Here is a 19227-nt window from a genome sequence, read left to right on the forward strand (position 1 = left end):
AAGTCTGGGTGGAGACCATAGATGTCCAGCAAGGGCACAATACACGTTTGAAAAATGGTGGTTTAAGTGTCTGGGCTGGGTGGAGGAGCTGTGCCCAGGCCTCCTGGCTTTGGGACTCTCCCCTTAATGCTCAGGGCTGGTAAAGGGCTGGAAGTGGTTTCCTTTGAGTATCCCTTAATTAACCGAAAGGAAAGGCTGTCAAGTGCCCAACTGGGAGGGAAAAAAGAGCCTGTGACCAACCCAACATTTCGTCTCCATTTGTTCACCCGACTTCTTTGTTTTCCCTTTGGAAAAAAAACAACCAAAAAAAAGGGTGTTTTTCTCTTTCCCTCCATTTAACTGCTATTTATTTGCTGGTAAGTGGAAGGAATTCAGCTGGGATCAGCCTGGCTCTTGCCAGCAACCAGAGTTGAAAAGTTTCCGTGGGGAAGATGTAAGAGCAGAGCAAGGGGGGTTGTTTTCCACCCACTGCTGCTCCTCGCTCCGCAGGCCCCTGTGTGTCCTGGCCAGCCGGGCTGGGTGGCTTTAATTCTCATTATTATTTTTTTATTTTTACTGGGATGTTGACAAGTGCCCGTGGGAGTTGCAGTGGGAGGAGCGCAGAGCCGGGCTGGAGGGTTTTCTTCTCACCGTTAATGGGAAACAGAAGATGGCTGGGGAGAAATCTGGCAAAGAAGGAAGCTTTTCTGTCTCTTCCAGCTTGGAAAAAAGCATCTTTTCTCACCCCAGCCTCCCCGTGGAAGGTGGAGGGATCCCAAACTCAGGCCAGATGGGAGAGGAGACAAGGTGATTTCGCAAGGCATAGAGTGGTCTTGGGCTATCAGCCATCGTTGGGGAGGCATCCTCAACCTGCCTCTCTTTGGGGAGCCCTCCCAGCTTCTCCCCAAGGCATCAAGGAGTTGGGGTGCCACAGGTGCTTTCACCCTATGGTAACCGAGGGGATTTTCAAGGTCCTGCAGCCATGCCTTGGGTGTAACATCACCAGGGAGATGGAGATGTGATGCCAGCTGTGGCAGTGGGTTTGTGCTGGGTGTAGGCACCCGTAGGGATGCACAGGGCTGCTGTTCTTGGCTGAGAGATGAACAGTTGACCTTGATGTAGAGGTCCCCTGTTGGCATCACCATGTTGACTTGGATTGAGGGCTACGATGCTGCTTTGCTGTCTGCGTTGGCCAGAAGCCACAGCCTCCGTGTCCCAGCAGCCAAAACCAAACTGCTCTGAGCTGGGGCAATGCTGGGACCAGCCACATGCAGGGACAGCTGGCAGGGCCATGGGGCAGAGGGTGAGGTGCCCTCAGAGTTGTCATCCTGCCCTTTTGAGGTTTCAGGTGACCCCCAGAAGTGTCAGTGCTCACCTGGGTCCCAAACTGGGAAGCGTTACCAGTGCTGATGCCATGCTGGGACAGGCTGGCAAGCTGTCCCACCTCATGTCCTTGAAGGCACCCACTCCCTGGCACCCTCCCTGCCTGCAAATGTGGTGGGTTTTGACTTGGATGGGAAATCACATCTTGCAGAGTTGTCTCTCGGTGCTGGTGGTCTCCAAAGGGAGATAAAGCAGTGGGACGAGTTCCTGAAGCACCTCCACCTCCATTCCTCAGCTGCACTGTTCTCCCAGTTGTCTGTGCTATAGGAACTGGTTACCAGTACAAGTCTGCCAGTTATAAGAAGTGGCCACAGTGGAGATTTGGAGGAGATGATGCAGTTTTGGGCTGGGGGAAGAGGGAAGGTGTCACCACTACCCTGTTGGGGATGGGAGGATGGTGGTGGCAGGGCCTGAGTGCTGAGCTGATCCCAAGCAAGTGCTTCACATGCTTGTATGAGTGACCAGAGTAGGTTAATGATAGTCAAAGCCCAGTGAAGTTTGCTCAGGTCATGGCTTTTCCAAAGGCTTGAAATTGTGAACGTGCAGCAACCAGTGGCCATGGCCACAGCTGACCCAAACTGTCGTGCCAGGGTTAATCATTGCCAGCAGCTCCAGGACTTGCCTGGCTCCAGCAGTGGGAACTGATTCCCTGAAACCACAGGGAGAGGAACCAGCACAGGGTCGTGGAGGAAACCCCAGCCTGCTGGAGTGTGATGGGCTGGGGAGAGCTGGGGCCACTGACCCTGACCCAAACCCTGACACTAACCCAAACCCTGGCTAACTAATCTTGACCCTGACCCTAAGCCTGGCCCTCACACTGACCCTAACTGAAATCCAACTGAAGGCCACTTTGGTCACCCAGTGCCAGCTGAGAGGTCCCTGGTGACTGCTGGTCCAGCCCCGAGCTGCTACTCAAGGAGATGTGACAGCTGCATGCTGGGAGCATGTAGATCCCAAATTGCTCCAAATTAAGTCCAGGAGTAATGAAGTTTGGGGTCTCCACAATGGGACTGGGGGCTCTTGGTGGTTTCCTCACCATGTTTTTCCCACCCTCCTGTTGGAGAGCTGCCCCAGAAACATGGGCACTCCCGTCCTTTGGGCAAGCAGCAGCATGGCAGGGGGGACACTGGAGGGGATCACAGCTGCAGAGGAAAATTATATTGGAAAAAAAAGAAGGAAAGATGGAAAAAATCAAGAGGGAAGCCTGAGTTTGGCAGTGGAAGATGAGGGGGCAGCCAGACCCTGGTGCTGTGCTCCCTGCTGGTGTTCCTGATGCTGGAAGGGAATTTCTATATATCTATGTATATATTTATATGTATATACACACATATATATATAAAAAATACTTTCTTCTCCCTGTGGGTGTGTTTTGAAAAGGGGCTTGGGAACAGTGAGGATTAACAAGCAGATAGAGAATTAAATGCAGGGTTTGAGTCTTCAAATGCGTGCACATTTCAGAGGGCCTGTTTGTGCCAAGATAAACTCCATCAGGAATAAACATCGTTTGACATGAAAGGCTAATTACAGATTGGTGCTCTGCGGGCGGGAGGAGGGAATTTTCACCAATTAAAATGGAGCTTTTCTGTTTTTTACATAAAATCGTTGGATTAAAATGCAGCCAGGGGCTGGTGAGGTGTTTGACAGTGCAGCTGAAGGAGGGGATGAGGATTTTTTTTTTTCCCCAGTACTAAAGAGGCTTTGCCAGTTCACTTGGGCAGAAGCTGCACTGGAGCACTGCTTTTCCCATGAGTGGTTGAACCCCATGAGCTGCCACCCAAATGTGCAGCCCTGGGCTCTCACCAAGAGAGGTGAGACATGGGCAAACTTGGTCTGATTTGGAGTCACCCAACATCAGGAGAAGTTGGAGGAACAAGATCTCCAACCTCCTTGGGGGTGTGGGTCATGGAAATGTAGGTAATTGCCAATGATATCCTGGGCTGCATCAAAAGCAGTGTGACCAGCAGGTCAGGGGAGGGGGTTCTGCCCCTCTAGTCTGCTCTCATGAGACCCCTCTGCAGTGCTGGGTCCAGTTCTGGGGTCCCTGCCACAAGAAGGACATGGGGCTGTTGGAGCAAGTCCAGAGGAGGCCATGGAGATGATATGAGGTCTTGAGCACCTCTGCTCTGGATACAGGCTGAGAGAGTTGGGGTTGCTCAGCCTGGAGAAGAGAGGTTTCTGAGGAGATTTAGTGCACCTTCCAATACCTGTTGTATTCAAGACCAGGTTGGATATGGCTTCGAGCAACCTGGTCTAATGTGAGGTGTCCCTGCCCATGGTTTGGGTTGGAATGAGATGATCTTGAAGGTCCCTTCCAACCCAAACCAGTCTCTGTTTCTATGAAAGACACCCAAATGGGAGCTCATGTTGAGATGAAGTTGTTGTGACTGTAGCTCCTATTTGTTGGGCAACTTCAGTGTGTGGTAGGTGAATCATCTCACAAAAATTGTAAGCCAGAAGGCAACGCAGAAAAGAAAAACCTTCCTGGCCTGCTGAGGGAAGAGCTGGGGAGAAAAATCCAGCCTGGGCACATGGGGGGTTTCAGCTGCAGAGCACATGCTGCCTTGTTGCTTTTGGATGGATTTCATGAGAATTTGCATTTCTGGACCTGCTCGGGAGCCTCTGAGGCCGAGTGGGAGCTGGGCTGGGGATGGGGAGGATGTGATGCAGCTCAGACATGAGCTCCAACGCCATTTTGCTCTAAGCGGGGTCGAATTTTATGCTTTTGGAATGAACTGATGCAAAATGTGGCTGGGACTGAGTTCCTCTGAGGCGTTCAGAGCCCAAACCTCAGGCAAACACTCTGTGCCTGCTGCTTGCCAAGTGAAACCACAGATTTGTCTCCATCTCTACTTAACATGGCCGCAGGACAGCTAATATTGGGATTTTTCTCTCACATAAGCCGGTATCTGTCACTTAGTGGTTGCAGGAGGTGGCCTGGGCATTGTCTCTTCAATGTCCCCTGCATCCTTGGGAGCGAGGGAAGGCAGAGGGGCCCGATCAGGAGAGATGTGGTGGTTTGTTTAAAGCAAAGTACATTCCCAGCCTGCTCTGCTGCTCTGTGCTCCTGAACCAGTTAAAAATTGATATTTTTTTTAAAGGTCTCCTATGGCAATGACTATGTGGACACTTGCTGGGTCTGGTCTCTGAGAAGCTGTTGTATTATCCGTGGCCATGAGGTTACACCATCATGATGGTAGTTGCCACTTCTACAGTGTTCATGTTTTTTCCTTACTCTGTCCTTCTACTGCCACTGAAAGGGTCTTCAGTCAGACCTGGCCTTGAATAATTCCTCTGAATGATTCCACTTGTTCCAATTTTCAGGCTGTTATGGACTTGCTTTTGAAAGAAGGGCGGGAGGAGAAGTCAGCCAAACCTGAGAAAGGAGGACTTTGTTCTGAAGCTTTAGGGTATGGTACCAAGCAGGGCTTGCTATACAATTAATGAGTTTATCTGGCTTTTAGCTGCACGTGGTGCACGGTGGCTGCCACCACCACCTCCCAACCAGAGGAGCCCAGCTGCTCCTCAACTTCAGTGTCCTGCTCCCCAGCTTTGGTTTGCTGCTCCTCATCTTCTGTTTGCTGCTCTTTAGCTGTTTTTCCCTCCCTGCTGTGCATCGTGGTGGCCTCCTCAGATGTGACTTCACGTCTGTCTTTATTTAAGCCTTGACCAACCCTCCCAGGGGTGTGCTGTGCCCGCAGGGGGTGCCGAGCACATGGGGCTGAGCTGCTGGGAGCGTTTCAGGCTTTGCTTTGAACGAGCAAGGGGATGACGCAGATTGGTTTTTCAGGGCACAGAACTGAACAGCTGCTTCATTTGGGATGCAGATGTGCTGCGGGTGGCTCGCTGAGCCCTGCCGGGGGGGAGGGGGGGGGGTCACGGCCCCCCGCTTCCCAGCAATGCCTGCATGGGCAGGGCCACCATGGCTCCCAAAAAAGGGAATCACGTAGGGCTGGGGAGGGCTTTGAAGATGTGTGATGAGGTTAATCCTGCCTGCAGAGCTTCCCTGTCCCCAGGAGACACTGGTCAAGAAACGCATCGTTTCTTGCAGGAGCGGTGAAGGTGGGAGATGGAGGTGAGTCACCTTTGGCTGCCACATCTCTCCTCCAAGAAATGCCAAGCGCCTGGGGACAGTCACCCTCTGCAGAGTGTCCCTGTCCCTTCCAGTGGCCACCCTGTCCCGGCTGTGCGGTGTGAGCGGGAGAAGCCGCGGGAAGCGAGGGAAGACACTTCCTCCAGCGGCGGATCTGAGGTCACCTCCTGGTCCTTGATCCCTCCAGCCTGGGGTATTTGGGTCAGCGGGGAAGCACGGCTGGGAGCGACGTCCCTTCCTTCTCTCTCCCTGGAGATGCATTTTTAAAGGAACAAAATAGGCTCAGCCACAAGGCCTGTGCAGTCTGATTTTTTTAGTGAGGTTTTTTTGGAACAAAGAGCTCAGTACTGGGGGGCGGTTGGTTCTGCTTCTCAGAGCAGTGACATTTTCCTCTGTTGTTTCTCACCATCTTGTGTCCACCTTGCTCTGCCACACAGGTGATCCCAGGGCTGGAGCAGCTCTGCTCTGGAGACAGGCTGGGAGAGTTGGGGTGTTCAGCCCAGAGAAGAGAAGGCTCCAGGGAGACCTTAGAGCACCTTCCAGTGCCTGAAGGGGCTCCAGGAAAGCTGGGGGGGGGGGGCTTGAGACAAGGGCAGGGAGGGATGGGATGAGGGGAAACAGTTTCAAACTGAGAGAGGAGAGATTGAGATATTAGGAAGAGATGCTTTGCTGTGAGGGTGGTGAGACCCTGGCCCAGGCTGCCCAGAGAAGCTGTGGCTGCCCCATCCCTGGCAGTGTTGAAGGGCAGGTTGGATGGGGCTTGGAGCAACCTGGGCTGGTGGGAGGTGTCCCTGCCTATGCAGGGGGGTTGGAACAAGACAGCCAGATTGTCTTTCTTTAAGTCAAGGTGAAGGATTAATTTGGGGAGCTTTAGCTGCAACTTTACTCCCAGTGTGATCATGTGGGAAGGCTACTTGTGAGATATTCTCCTTGGTCAACCCCTCTGTTCCAGCAAAGGGGCTGCAGCCCCATGCTGGGCTCTCCCCATACCCCACAGTATCCTCAGGACCACCAGGAAGGTCCCAACAGCTCTGGCAAAATGCTGGGCTGCAGGTGGCCTGGGCTTGGGTGGCCGAAGTAATCTTCACTCCCCCTCTCAAAGTGCTTTATATATATAAAATTATATTTAGTTAATATACATTTACATGCCTAATATTATTTATTTATTATATATTTATATTTTTAATATTATTTGTTTTAATATATTTTATTTATATATTTTATATTATTTATTTTAATATATTTTATTTATATATTTTAGTTAATATATATTTTAGTTTAAAAGTGTTTTCTGAAGCCTTTGGTGTTTCTGCCAAGACATCCCTTGGTAATGGGGTTTCTTGACTGTTGCTAGCCAGGTCCCCCCGTGGCACCTGGCCAGGCTGCTCCAAAACCAGCCCCTTCATCCAGGAAGGTGGATGGAGGTGGCTGAATTTACAGGAGGGGGTTGGACTTTTACAGTACCTGGAGACTTGATCAAGTCTTAACCCAACTCCTGTCCAAATTCTGTGCAGCTCTTGAGCTCCTTCCAGCCCCATCCTCAGCTGGCTCTGATCCATCGTTTCTTTTAGGATCTGCTTGATCACACCACACCACTGATAAGGCTTCGTGCCTCTTGTGGGGGCTTGTCTTTATGTGTTTCAATATCTCACCCAGCTTGTCAGCCACAGAGGGTTGCAAGGTGTGGCTGGGCTAGGAATTAACCATCTCAACCAAACCCTGTGGAAATCAGAAGCAAAGAGTCCCTTTTTATTTTCTTCTTCTTTTTTTTTTTCTTTTTTTTTTTTTTCCCCTGTGGGCTTTAAATCAAGTCATAACTTCTCCAGCACCTGAGGAGCTGCTGAAGGGAAGCCCTGACCTCTGTCTCTTTTCCACCAGAGGAACGGCTGCTTCTGCCCTTCACATCCAGGAAAATCCAGAATAAACTTCACGACAGTATTAAACCAATTGCCAAAAATAATCCCTCTCCCCTGGGAGCAGAGAGACTCCAAGCCCATGTCCAGAGAGGCAGATTTGGGGCTCTACTGCACTTGAACCCCATTATTTTTCCCAACCCATGGTTATCTCCCATGGCTTTCCTCCAGCCTTGCCCTGACCCAGGTGAAAGGAGGTCACCACCCTCCTGATGGGGGCAAAACAGGGGGTAAATTGTACAACACCCTCTCCAGGAGCTCTTTGGGTGTAAATCACACCAGGGCCGAGGCTGCTTTCTCCTGCCCCCGGGTTTTGCCAAGGTTTCCTTCCAGCGCTGGAGCTCGCCCAGCTCTCCCGGCTTCCCGGGGCTTCACTGGGAAATGTTGGGAAGACAAAAACCCCGCTCTGGAAGTGAGGCTATTGTTCTTACTAATTTTAACTTGATGTTCCTCCCTGAGCCTACTTTTATTCATTGCTTGTGGTGAGCCCTTTCTCTAAGGCAGAGCAATTTGCCATGAGACTCTCCTGCTCACTGCTCTGTGTGTGTGTGTGTGTTTACCCATTTCACGGGAGCAGTATCTCCTTTTCCCAAACCCAAAAGCTGGAGGAGCTTTTAAGCACCCATCGCTGAGCCTCTCACCCTGGCTTTGCTTTGATCTCTGCAGGTGAGTGTGCATTTTTTGGGGGGGCCAGGGATTGATCCTGCTCATTTGCATGTAAATCTCCAGGTTATTAAGATCAGAATCTGGCCCTTTAAATGTAATACTTTGCTTTATGCTTTTATTTCCGCGTTTCTGAAAGTAATTTCCAAAAATAACAAACTTCAAACATGACGGAGCCATCTAACGTTTTACTGCCTTGGCTGGAGTAGAAGGAACATTTCTGGAAGTATGTTATCCAATTTAACGAGCCTTTCCCATCTTGGCTTCCCTCCAGCCCCTCACCCCCTCTCGGAGTTGTTTTGGACTGCTCTTTGGAGCTGTGCCACCTAATCCTATTAGAAGGACTTTCGTTACACTGTGCCTTGTGTTTATAACCAAGAAAATCAGCCGGAGACAGGGAGGGGGGAGGTCCTCTCCATCGTCCTCATCCTTTTTTTTTTGCATGTCTCCCGGTGCTGAGACCAGAGCCCGGCCACTCCCACTGCGTTCCCGTGCAGCCCTCGCTTGTCTTTTATTAAGGAAAACTTGGGAGTAAATTGGGTCCTTGCGAACTTATAATTAATTTGGAAGGGTGAGCTCTTCCCAGGCTAGTGAGGGCTTCTTTGTGTGGTCCTTTTTGAAAGGTTGGAGAGGCTGTTATACAGCTGGGATTTGCTTTTAATAGGGATCTGGCTATTTTCTGAAGGTCTCACGGCCCTTGAAGGTTGTTATTGTGCAGGGGCTTGTGCTAAAAGGGTTTGCAGAGCGCTTGGTTTGGGTGCAAAAAAAAAAAAAAGAAAACACAACTCCTGAAAAAAGGGGAATAAAAAACCCCAAGGAACACATGTCGTGGGGTCTGTGCAGGGTGGATCCCAGCCCAGAGCCAGCGCCTGGAGATGCTCCAGGAAGTCCCACTGCTTGGATGCTGGGTAGAGCTGGGGGCCCCTTGTCTGGCTGGCCAGTCTGCCCTGCCCCACGCCCTGCTGAGGGGACCTCTTGCTTCTTCTCAGAGTTGGTAGATTGGGATTTTTTTCCTTACCACATTGCTTTTCTTGAAAGCCTGCCTTTCCCTCCCAAAACAGTCACAGCAGAGGTTAGTGAGAGAAGGTGCAGGGCAGGGAGAGGACAATGGGCTGAAATAATCTGCAAATAATAAAAGTTTCTGAAAAAAGACATTCAGCCAGACAGTGGTTTTCTCCAGAGGTGGGTTGGAAGGAGACATGAGATCACAGTTCCACTTGGCCGTGGCCCGGCCAGGGCCAGGGTTGTAAGACCTGGCATAGCCCATGCATCTCCCATTGGCTCATCTGCCATGAGACATCCCAGAGAATCATGGGGCAAAGAGGAGGTGAGGCAGTCCTGGCTCTGGGGAGCAGCCGTGGATGTGTGGGACCTGCAAACACAATAGAAACCTCCTCCTGGACAAAGGCATGGAGCAGAGGGCTCTGAGGAGCTCTGGGGGCTTTGGGCTGTGGAGATGTCCTGGGTGGAAGTGGCATCAGTGGAAGCATCATGACATGCACAGCAAGGGCTGTTAGAAAGGAGTGTTGGAAGCTCAGTGCCTTCCCTAGGACACGTGTGAACCCAGCAAGGGTGGATGAAAGGAAAACTTGGCCCTGCCTCCATCGCATGGGTGAGCAGACAGACTGCAGGTTGATGCCAGCGGGCAGCACGGGCCAGAACCATGTTATTAATGAGCTGCACCACAAATCAACGATGTGATGGGGTGGCCTCTCTGCCAAGACCACCCTCAAAGCTGGAGTCAGTGCCTTGTTGTTCCCCTCCTGACCCCTGTTTGATGTCCCACCACCACCATCACCTTTCTTCTCTCTCTCCCCAGCATGGGTTGGCTCCTTGGCCATGGGCATGATATTTTTCTGCTCTCCCATCGCCAGCATCTTCACCGACAGGATGGGCTGCAGGATCACGGCAGCCATGGGAGCTGCCATCGCCTTCATTGGACTCCTCTCCAGCTCCTTCACCAAGTAAGGCTGCAGAGGGGCTGTCCAGCTCCTCAGTGAGCTCCTTTTCTTCCCTGTTCCCCTCAATCCCCCTTCCTACACTTTGTGGGAGCAAAACGAGGTCACTTCTGGGATCCTTTATGTGGCACTTGTTAAATGTCAAAGGCACCATGGAGACACCCTCTGAAACATAATTTGCCCCAGGTTTTCAGAACAAAAGCATTTTTTTTGGGTTGGGTTCAGTTAAAATCAATATTGTTTTAATTAAATTCTTCAAGAAGTGTGGTTTGGTTTTTTTTAAAAGCAAATAGACACTGGTTTCCCTGAGGGCAACTTGCCTGTGCCAGGCTCCTCCCTGCCCACCCTGTCTGCTCTGGGCAATGGGCCACCAGCTCCCTTTCCCACTGGTCAACAAGACCCTCATGCTCATCCCAACCCTGATTCCCTGTGGATACGTGCTGTGTGATGGGGGGGAGGAGGCAGCTTTGGAGCCTCCCAGCAAAGCCCCAGGGATGTGACTGGTTGCAGCCAGGGGACTTGGGATGCCAAAACCATCTTGAAATGGGGCCTGGGAAGACACACCTTTGGTGACTTCCTCCTCTGATGCCACCCCTTTCATTTTAAGAAGTAACAGTGATGGGGAAAAGCACAGTTGGGCTTGGCAGTGCGGATCACAGGCGCTTCCCACGTAATTTGCTTTCCTTCTAATCAACTAAGCTTGGAATTTCTTCCCCTTCCATTGTAAAATGTCCATGCAAAGCAAGGGAGCTCTTGGGACCACATCACTGCCAGTGGCTTGTTGCGTTGGGCTTCAAAAACAAAATCAAACAGTACGGGCAGTGAAGAGTATTATTTCCAGGATAGTTCCAGAGCTGCAATCCCCATTTCCTGCCTTCCCGTGCTCAGCCTGCATTCCTTCAGCTGCCTTTTGTGGGAGAAAGGAGCCAAGGAGCCCCTTTGCAGCTGGAGCATGGTGAGGGAAGCTGCCTTCAGCACAGCCCAGCTGGAGGAAGAGCAGCAGGGATTTGGCAGAGCTCCATCTGGATGGTGAAGGCCCATCCCGAAATTCGGCACTAGTGGCCCCTGCTCACCCAGAACTAGGGAGAAAGGTTTTTCTTTGGGGGGGGGAGTCTCATTCACAGCTGGAGGTGACCCATCCAGTGTTGGCAGGTGTAAAGGGGAGATGCAGCTCGGGGTTTTTGGGGGCTCTGGCAGGGCTGTATCAAGATTAATAGACCCTTTTTCTCCTGGTTTTTCTAAAATGGGTTTGCTCTTTCACAAAAAGAGGAGCAGAGGTTCCTAGATCCAGAAATCCCATGGCAGGAGCTCAGTGCCTGGCTCTGGTTTGGTGCCTCCTACTCTCCAAATATTGGGCGTTTTGTGTGAAAAGCCCTAAAGAAACCAATTATTCTGAAAAGCAGAGCCCTTGGGCAGGCTGAATTTTTCTGGATGGGGGTTTGCCTCACTTTGCTGCCTGGCACCTTGGTGTCTCCTGCACTCATAACCCACTCAGGCCACCACAGATCTGTGCCTTCAAGAAGACAGATCCCATTTGGGTTCAGATTTCACCTTTCCTCCGGTTATAAAGGGAATGTTTGAGCATGAGGAATGGGAGATGGAGGCCAGTTCAACAGGGCTGGCTTCTTACCCCCCCAGGGCCCTCCCAGCCCTCCTCTTCTGCACCATTATGTGTTTTATAGTGGGGTTTAAGTCCCTTTTTTGCTGCCTCTCCTGCTCCTCTGCAATTTCTGTCTGGTTTCTCCTGCAGAGAGAAATTCCCCACCCTCTGCCAGGGGCGCCGAACTGGGACTGTTCCCATTGTGAGCTGTAAGTGAGAGGCAGCCATCAGAGGGAGATGTCATTGTGCCAGGAGATGTTGTTATCCATGGGAGACCTCGTTATCCAAGGGAAACAATGCTGCCTGCTCATACCGGGGTTTCTTAGCATCAATGGGGAGCAGATGGGAACCGCGGTGTTTGTCTCCGCTGGTCCAAAACATCAGCTTAGCTGCAGAACTAAAGCTGGTGGGTCCCAGCTGAGATGGCCAAAGCTGGTGCGTGGGAGGTCAGACACGGCCTGTGTAGCCCAGTTGCTTGCCTGGCTCCAGCCGAGGAGGTTTCTGATGTGGCTTCCTTCTGGGGTAGCTGGAAATTGCCTTTCATGACAGTCATTTGTCTTTGAGCTGTTGGGTGCAGCAAGCAAGTTCTGCTTTCTGCTTGGCAAGCTGAGGAGACAAGCGTGTAATGGAAGAAATGATGGGCTGGTCAAGGTTTTCTCAACTTCAAACCACTCTGTTAGATCTGGGCTGCTGTCTTCTCGCTTGCTTCATGAGCAGCACTCAGTATTTCCCATGAGTCCTGCTGAGTGTCAGAGTAAAGACCCTGTGGATGGAGCATTGCTTGCCTGGTGAGCTGCCCAGAACTTTCCATTGCCCTCTCCTCCCATGCAGTATTTTGTGGCAGACTTTTCCAGCTGGATGTTTTGCACGGGGATGAAGGAAAACAATCCATCATCTGGAGAGAAACACAGCGGGTTGTTTGCTCCACGTCTAACTTGAGGCTTCTTTCTCAGCTGCTTCTGTTGGGGAAAACTGGGGCTGGCACTTGTGAAAAGGCTCCTTCCAAGGGCTCTCAGGACTTTCCACCTGTTCTGTAGAGCAGCCACTTCACTCCCTCCTTGAGTACAGCCACCAATGTAAGGTACAAGTGAGATCTATTAACTGTCTAATTGAAGCTCCCAGAGGAGGTTAAAGAACAACTTAATTAACCAGGCTGGAACCTGGGCAGAAACACAATATTCCCTTCCTTAAGTGCCCAATATCCAGCAGGTTTGGTGCCTTCTGTTTTTAAGCACTGAGTGCAGAATGTTTCCAATTAGTTCTTTCAGTGCAGGGGGGGAAGGTTTTCTGGCTAAAAATAACCCCCTCTGCCTACCTTAGAAAATCTTGCTTGCTGTAATTTAAAAACCATTCAAGTGAGGTTAGCTTCCCAAGGAAGGCGGGTTGGCTCCTCTCTGTGGAAAGCACTCCACAGCCAGACTTTGCTTTCCCAAAGATTTAACGTGCCAACTGTGACATGAGGATAATCCTTGCTTTGGCTAGGGATGAGCTCCTGGGGGTCAGACCATCTGGGTAGCACCTGTGGTATGGGAGGCCTGGGTCTTGCCTGCAGTTTTGCAGGACCGTGGGGAAGAAGATTTCCTTACCTCTGCGTAATGTAACCACTTCGTGGCGTGTTTTTTTTCCCCACTAGATCTCTGGAAGTTCGTTATTTCACATACGGGATCCTCTTTGGCTGTGGCAGCTCCTTTGCCTTCCAGCCCTCCTTGGTCATCCTCGGTCACTACTTCAAGCGTCGCCTTGGCTTGGCCAACGGCATCGTGGCTGGAGGCAGCTGCCTTCTCTCCGTGCCACTCCCCTTCTTCCTGAAGATGGTTGGGAAGGCCATTGGGCTGGCGCACACTTTCCAAGTACTCAGTGCCTTAATGCTCATCCAGATCTTCTTGTCCCTGACCTATCGGCCCATCCTGCCACCTTCTTGTGACTCTCAGCACGACGGGCAGGACAAGCTGGGCAGCCGGAGCGCGCGGCAGCAGTGCTGGTCCCAGACGCGCAAATACTTCAACTTGAGGGTTTTCCGGAAAAAGACCTATCGGATCTGGGCCTTTGGGATCGCCACAGCTGTCCTGGGATATCTCGTACCTTACATGAACCTGGTGAGAGCCTCAGCTGGGGCTGGAAGGGGAGGGAGGTTCCCTTTGCCTGGAGTGAAAGGGCTCCTCTGGGAAAGTGAGGAGGAGGTGGGCAGGTGGAGATGGGCCATACAACAGAGCCACCAAAAGCCTCAGAGCTAAGAAAAAAGCTGTAAACAGCAATAGTTGATGGAGTGGAGTGGGTGGAAGGAGGAAGGTTTTTAATGCTTCTGTGTCTCCTCTGAGCCAGGGTGGGCAGAGTGGTCACATCCTATGGCTTCCGAGGGCCAGCACCAGTTGCAGGAGAAGAGGGGGTGTTGGGATTGGGGTGGGTGCTGATGACACATGCAGGTCAGCGTGGTGTGGACACGATCACAAAACCACTCCCAAAGCCACCAGCCCTCTGTGGGAAGTCTTGTCCCTTTTTGGGCTACGAGAGGGATTAACTTACTGAGGAGTCATGTCCTTGATCGTGCTTTCCATCCTAGGTAAAATACGTGGAGAAGAGATTCCAAGAAACCCAAAAGGACTGGATCCTCCTGGTTTGCCTCGGAGCAATGGCTGGGATGGGGCGCTTGGTTTCAGGCCGCATTGGTGACTGCATCCCCGGGCTGAAGAAGATTTACCTGCAGGTACATTGTGTCCCACTCTCCGTGTAGCTGCTGGCCAACTACTGCAGGGCAGAGGAGGGCGTCTCTCCGTTGGTGTCAACACTCAACCACAGATCCCAAATCCTTTACTGACCATTCCCTAACATTCCTGTCTGTGTTAGGGAAGAGAATTTACTACAGAAAGTTGTATGGAGAAGTTAAAACACTCAAGCCGAGGTCTCGGTGTCTGTTCCACAATCCAGGTCTGTGGTCCCAGCTCTTCCCAAGCTGCTGGACACCCTCTCACCTTCCTGTGGTTTTTGAAAAACAAACTGCTGAAATCTAGCAGCTAATCCAGCAGCTAATCTTTCCTAAAGCTTCTTAAAAGGTTATTCTTAAGGGCCTCTGTGAGAAGAGAGCAGAGGATGGATGGAATTGCGGGGTCCAGAGGAGGGGGTCGATGTCGTTGACCTGTTTGTTCAGTGACATCTCCACGACACTTCCTGTTGCCCAGCCCCACTCGTCCTGCATCCCAACTATGTGCCCACTCTTGTCTCCCCAGGTTGCCTCCTTCATGCTGTTGGGCACCCTGTGCATGATGGTCCCCCAGTGCCAAGGGTTCGAGGGTGTCATTGTCATCTGCCTCTTCCTCGGCCTTTGCGATGGCCTCTTCACCACCATCATGGCCCCCATTGCCTTCGAGCTGGTGGGGCCCATGCAGGCATCCCAGGCCATAGGGTACCTCATGGGGCTGATGGCCGTGCCCATGACCGCGGGCACACCAATAGCAGGTTGGTAGCGCCGTGATGATGGATCTGGACCAGCTGTTGGGAGGGAGCAGATGCTTGTAGCAACTTTCACCCATCCTGGTATTTTGGCAAGAGAGCAGACATATGGTTTTGAATTTTGTGGCTAATTGTGTTGTATGGGGGTTGAAGTGTGGGGGTAGCATCACTCCATCTTATGTCCTGTAGCACCTCAGGTCCTTTCTCTGGTTTGATGAAAGGTGACCAATGGGGGACCAGTGAGGGAAACCCAAGATCACATCAGCTCATTTCTGTTTGAGCCAAAAATGGGCAGATACCAGTTTTCTAGAAGTCTTTTCAGGTAACTGGGGGCTGTTTTGCTAACTTGTGAGTTCAGCCACTGCATTGTTGAATCAAACTTGGGGATGGGAACACTCAAGACTTGGGCAAGTGTGTCAGCAGAGCCACAACCACCACGTCCTTAACAGTGAACACTTTGCCAAAGCTGGTCCCTGAGCAGCATAACCTCTGCGTCAGCAATCGCTAAGACAAAGCTGCATAAGCACCCTTGGTCTTTCTGTTCCTGGCAGCAAAATTCATTTTAACACCCTCATGAAGGGACAGGAGGGTGGGGGATTGCAGATGTCTGGGTGCTGTGGGACCCCCTGCACCGGGCTCACTGGGCATGGAACTGGACATAGGGCTTGTTTCATAGAATCACAGAATTCCAGCCTGGTTTGGGTTGGGATGGATCTTAAAGATCGTCTAGTTCCAACATCCCTGCCAGTGAGACCTCTCACTAGACCAGGTTGCTCCAAACCCCATTCAACCTGCCCTTGAACACTTCCAGGGGTGGAGCAGCCATAGCTTCTCTGGGAAACCTGGGCCAGTGGCTCACCACTCTCATAGTGAAGAATTTCTTCCCAATGCCTAACATAAACCTCCCCTCTTCCAGTTCAAAGCCATTGCCCCTTGTCCTATCACACCCTGCCCCTGTCAAAGTCCCTCTCCAGCTTTCCTGTAGCCCCTTCAGGTACTGAAATGACCTGAAGATCCTTCCTGTGTTTCACGGACATAAACCCCAGGCAAGTGTCTATGCAGGAAAAAACCTCAGCGGGACTTTCCAGAGTCGATAAAGGGCAATTCCTTGTTCTCCAAGGAGGCCTGGCTGTGTCAAGACTTGCTGAGCTCACGTGCAGAACCTCTTTGGTTTTTAAGGGATTGCTTGCTGTCTGTAACTGACTGTGTATTTTTCAGCTGTCATCCCCATGGAGATAACAATATCTGTGAGCAAAGCAGGACTTCCAGGGCGAGACAATGTGCAGAGGAGCAGCCCCTTCCCGCTTTTTCTATCACCTTCAGGCCAGCAAGGCACTGGGAAGAGCCACCTCAAGTGGCTGGTTGTTTAGCAGTGTTTCAACTTGCATTTGGGATCATCTGGGATGTGTCCCATTGTGTCTTCTTCTGGTTACATAGGAGGGATGGCTGCGGCTTTCCTTCTTGGCTTCCTTGCTACACATCCTTTAATCCAGGGCATAAAAACTCTTAAGGAATGCAGTGAAGGAAAAAAAAAAAGATTGGTTTAAAAACCAAAATCTCCCCAGATCAGGTGGCTGATGCAAGCTGCAGCTCTCACTTGAGGGAGGAGAGAAGTGGGTCATTTTCCTGGCATGGCTGTAACTGCCGTTGCTCTTCTCTTCCAGGATACCTCAATGATTATTTTGGGAATTACGATGCGGCCTTTTATTTTGCCGGAGTCCCGCCCATCATCGGCGGCTTGGTGCTCTCCTGTGTCCCCCTCATCCACCAGAGGATGCTGAAAAAGCAACGTCTGGATCCTGGCAAAGACAAGATGCTGGTTTCAGAGGCAGTGGTGAACGGGGAGCTGCTGCCGGGTGTCCCAGCCTCCGAAGCCCACATGTAACCGCTCCCTGCCCAGCCCTCGCCGTTGCCACCAGCAGCCTCTCGGTTGCCCAAGCACAGGCCCTTTTCTAGCTGGACCATAATTCTTGGTGATCACTGATGCACTCTGTTTGTAAAGGAAAAAAAAACAAAAAAACAACCAACCAACAAACACAACAAGTTCTTCTAGTTAAAGGCTTTTAACTAGCAGAAATGCTCCTGTTTTTGGGACAATCTTTATTTCAAAGCCGCCTCTTCTTTTTTTTTTCCCTCTAACCAATTTTCTAAGGAGAAGTCCCACTAGGATTCAAACTGGATCCATCTCCCTCTCCCCTCCCCAGTTTTCTATGTGTCACAACAGGTTTACAGCTAACAAATGCCTTTTTACAGCAGGCCACAGATGGAGCTTGTTGGACCTTGCAGCTGTCCATCCTTCTCCTCCGGTGTCACTTGGGTGTCACGTCCAAGCACGACAGGCCCCTCCCTGTCCAGCACCAGAGGCTGGTTTGGAGCCAGAAGGAGGAATTGCTGCTTTGGGCCAATGCACAAACCAAATTAATGGTCGGCAAGTCTCACTGTCATCTTGTCCTCCTGCTTTTCCTCTGCTCTCCCACGCACCCAGGGAGCTGAAGCTGGGATGATGGGGAGCTCAGCCAGCTCTGCTCCTGCCATCCCCATCAAATGGAGCTGCGTGGGAGCAGCCCCTTCCTCCAAAATATGCCTTAAAAAATGCATGGACAAGGGCAGCAGGTCCCTCAGCCACTTTCTGCCTCCATTTTCTTGCCCAGTGACTAATAATTGGGCTTTTGAGGTGCAAAAGAAAGAGGCAGCTCCCAGCGGCTGGTTCACAGGCAAGCCACCAAGACAGGATTTTTGGAGACAATGAGGTCTTACAGGGTCAGTACAGCAGGTCATGGATCCATACACATATTGTGGATCCCACTTCATGCTGGGAGGTGGCTTCCCTGTGCCCGGGGATGCTGGGATACAGCCAGCTCAGGGCACAAGGTGCCAGTGCTGTTTTTTGGGGGCTGGTTGATTATTATGCAGCAATAACCACGAATCAGTATTGATGGGGGAGGGGAGAAGCCCGGGGGTTCCAAAGGGTTTAAAAGCCCCCGTAGTGTGGAAGTCATCCTGGGTGTTGCCATGCAGAGCTGGGGCAGGTTCTGAGCTGTTCTCAGCAGGAGAGGGCTCAAGGAATTAGTGCAGCCTGTGGGTGCCAAGCACACAGAGTGAAGGCAGAGCTCAGCCTTGCCTAGAAAGTCATCAGCTCATCACCAACAAGCGTGGCATGGAGCAAGGGAAGTCCTGTTCCAGTCCTTGTGCCAATGGCTGGGCCAGGGTACCTTTTCCTGGAAATTCCCAGGAGAGAGCAAGCAACAAAGCTCACCACGATCCTGGCTGCAGGACTATCCTACGCTGGATTTTCATTTCATTCACCTGCCATTAAAAAAAAAAAAAAAAGAGAAGCCTCAAGAAGAACATGTGCCATGGGAATCATCATTCCATGGGAATCATCCCACGGTGAGTGTGGGGGTTTGGAACACGGAGTCCAGTCTTTGCTGTGGAACCTGGGTTTCAGTGGAGGACCCTCCCGTGGGCAGCGGCGGGGGCTTTGTATATAGGCTGAGGATCCTGCATGTCCCTCCCACCCTGTTTTTAATCCATGTTGGCTGGTGCATTGTAATGTCTTGTAGATTTGTGGCCCTCCTGTCCCCCTACGAGCTGGAAAATTACCTGGTGTGTTGTGATGAGTCTGTTGATGACTATAAATCAAGATGTCTGTCTCTTTTCTTCAATACGCTTTGCTGTGACTGTTATTGTCCTTTGCTGCCCACGTTGCACCACCTCCTGTGGCTCTGCTGACCCATCGCTTGGTTTAGGAAGCCACAGGAATCAACAAGAGATGCATTGGAAGGCAGGGCATGTGGACACCTGGGCATTGGTGGGACCTGCCAGGCTTAGCCTAGGGCAGGGCTTTAAAGTGGTGCTTTTCAGGTAGGAGTGTTGGCAGTGGAGTGTCTCCAAAGCTGTCTTGACAGTTGAAAGAAATAAATACAGAATCACAGAGTGATTTGGGTTGGAAGGAACCTTAAAGATTGTCTTGTTCTAAGCCCCCTGCCATGGGCAGGGACGCCTCCCACTAGACCAGGTTGCTGGTCTGGATATGTTGCATCTTGACTCTTTTTGTGAGTTTTGGGGCTTTTATTGACATCAGAGTTGGATGAAGTTCTTTAAATCATATTCTTGGCCTTAATCCCCCCCGACCCCCAAGAAGATTTTAGGAGGGATTTCTATTCAAGAAGTAGCTTCTTCAGACCAAGAAGA

The 19227-nt window shown here is 51.2% G+C and overlaps 1 protein-coding gene across 1 annotated transcript in view; it reads left to right on the forward strand.

Moving 5' to 3' along the window:
- SLC16A2 (solute carrier family 16 member 2) overlaps positions 1-18698 on the forward strand; it is a 34174-nt gene extending 15476 nt beyond the window's left edge. Inside the window, exons 2-6 of the mRNA XM_051630210.1 lie at positions 9848-9992; positions 13220-13682; positions 14147-14290; positions 14811-15039; positions 16698-18698. Of these exons, the coding sequence (XP_051486170.1) occupies positions 9848-9992; positions 13220-13682; positions 14147-14290; positions 14811-15039; positions 16698-16918 (1202 nt within the window). The 3' untranslated portion in view covers positions 16919-18698. The remainder of the gene's footprint in view (positions 1-9847; positions 9993-13219; positions 13683-14146; positions 14291-14810; positions 15040-16697) is intronic.
- The last annotated feature ends 529 nt before the right edge of the window (positions 18699-19227 follow it).

The sequence above is a fragment of the Apus apus genome, chromosome 12 (genome assembly GCF_020740795.1).
Source record: "Apus apus isolate bApuApu2 chromosome 12, bApuApu2.pri.cur, whole genome shotgun sequence".
NCBI lineage: Eukaryota > Metazoa > Chordata > Aves > Apodiformes > Apodidae > Apus > Apus apus.